This window comes from Malurus melanocephalus, unplaced genomic scaffold (assembly GCF_030028575.1).
Source record: "Malurus melanocephalus ecotype Western Australia unplaced genomic scaffold, MMel_1.1 scaffold_758, whole genome shotgun sequence".
NCBI classification, from domain to species: Eukaryota; Metazoa; Chordata; class Aves; order Passeriformes; family Maluridae; genus Malurus; species Malurus melanocephalus.
This window is the reverse complement of record NW_026623990.1, coordinates 231,699-233,347: the sequence shown is the minus strand read 5'-3', so window position 1 is coordinate 233,347 and position 1,649 is coordinate 231,699. Positions and strand designations below refer to the sequence as shown.

Here is a 1,649-nt window from a genome sequence, read left to right as displayed (position 1 = left end):
GGTGCTGCTGCTGAACCTTGAGCTTTGCAAGCACTTCAGAGCCAAACAGGTCCCCAGCGCTTTTTATACCCATCCCAAATCCATTGCTTCGTCCCATACCACACACACACACACACACACGCAGAGCTGTGCCTGCCCCATCTCCAATCCATGCCCCATTCTGGAGGGCTGCAGAGTGGCTAGAGGAACCGTGGAACCCCAGTGGGGTCAACATTTTGYTCCACTCTGCCCCAAACTGGCTGTGAGCCCTCTCTGGAAGCCCTGGGAACCCCCAGGATGAGGGACCAGCAGTGACCCCAGAACAGCTAAATAAGGCAGGATGCTGGTTTTAAGTCCTGGCTATAAAATTGAAAATGGCAGGGGCAACACTGTCAGATGAAGGAAGCACCTGCGGGGGCAGGCAGGAGGAGAACTTTGCCAGCACGGCCCAAAGGGACCAGCCAGAGCCACTGTGGGGTCACAAAAGGCCCCTGCAGTGATCCTGCAGTGGGGCCACTATTSCAGAGTGGGAGATGCCACATCCTCCCTCCCGGCCACAGGTCCCAGGCCGGACACCCCCAGGCACAGCAGCCCCGACACSGCAGAGCCCTCCCGCGCCTCCCCGGCTCCGAGCAAAGCAGTAACCAAACCCAGCCTACCGGCACGTTTCCCAAGGCTGGCGCGGTCCGGAGCAACGCACACACGACCCAGGTGGGTGTCCGAGGAAAACCCTCCGGCCCCCGGCTCCGCTGCTCCTCGGCCGGGGATGCAGAGCGGCTCCGCCCGCCCCGACGGGACCCGGCAGCTCCGCGTCCAGCCCCGGGCTCGGCTCTGCCACAGCCAAACACTGCACAGCAAAAGGCAAGCAGAGATCCATGTCTGGCCGCGACACCTCAAAGGGAGCTATTTTAAGGGGCCGGTGGGGAGCTGGGCGGTGGGTTGATTTGTTTGTTTTAAACGTGCAGCCGCAAAGGCTGCARTCCGCCTTTCTCCTTTTCTCTTGTGCCCGAGAAACTTTCTCCTTTTTACTTTTGGGGGAAGGAGAGGGTAAATTCCTTCAAACGTGAATTTGAAAGCATGCAAGGTTGGGCGGCTTGCTCGGCCCCTGCGGCRCAGGAGGGGATGGGGCACCCCCAGTCCTTCCACCGTGTCCCCAGTCAAGTTCAAGACGGGCCCGTCTGGGCTCTGCCCCGCTCAGCAAAGCTGCGGAGCCCGTGGTGCGGGTCGCTGCTCGCCCCCGGGGCTGGCGTTAGCCCGCGGCAAGTCCGTGCTCCCCAGGAGGATCCCCGAGGAGGATGCCCGAGGAGGATGCCCGAGGAGGATCCCCGAGGAGGATGCCCGAGGAGGATGCCCGAGGAGGATGCCCGAGGAGCCGTGCCCGCTCTGGCCGCGCTCCGCGGGCGATTCCCGCAGCAGCTCCGCGCCCCCTCGAGCAGGCGGTGCCCGCGGCCCCGGTGCACCAACATTTGCCGGGGACGGGCGCTTTCCACCATCGSTCTGGCTGCTTGGGGCTCCTGTGACGCCGGAGAAGTTTCTCGGGTGAGATGTCATCTCGAACYCTTTCTCCTCAGGACGAGGCTTTTCCGCATCCTATTCAGAAATAAAGAACAAAACAAACCAGACGATAACGGAGCAAGTGCTGCCCGCCGCGAGGTGGTCCCAGGCTCCCC

The 1,649-nt window shown here is 62.5% G+C and overlaps 1 protein-coding gene across 1 annotated transcript in view; it reads right to left on the bottom strand.

Moving 5' to 3' along the window:
• Positions 1-1,173: 1,173 nt before the first annotated feature.
• ZIC3 (Zic family member 3) overlaps positions 1,174-1,649 on the bottom strand; it is a 4,815-nt gene continuing 4,339 nt past the window's right edge. The window contains exon 3 of the mRNA XM_057384955.1: positions 1,174-1,569. Coding sequence (XP_057240938.1) covers positions 1,174-1,569 — 396 coding nt within the window. The remainder of the gene's footprint in view (positions 1,570-1,649) is intronic.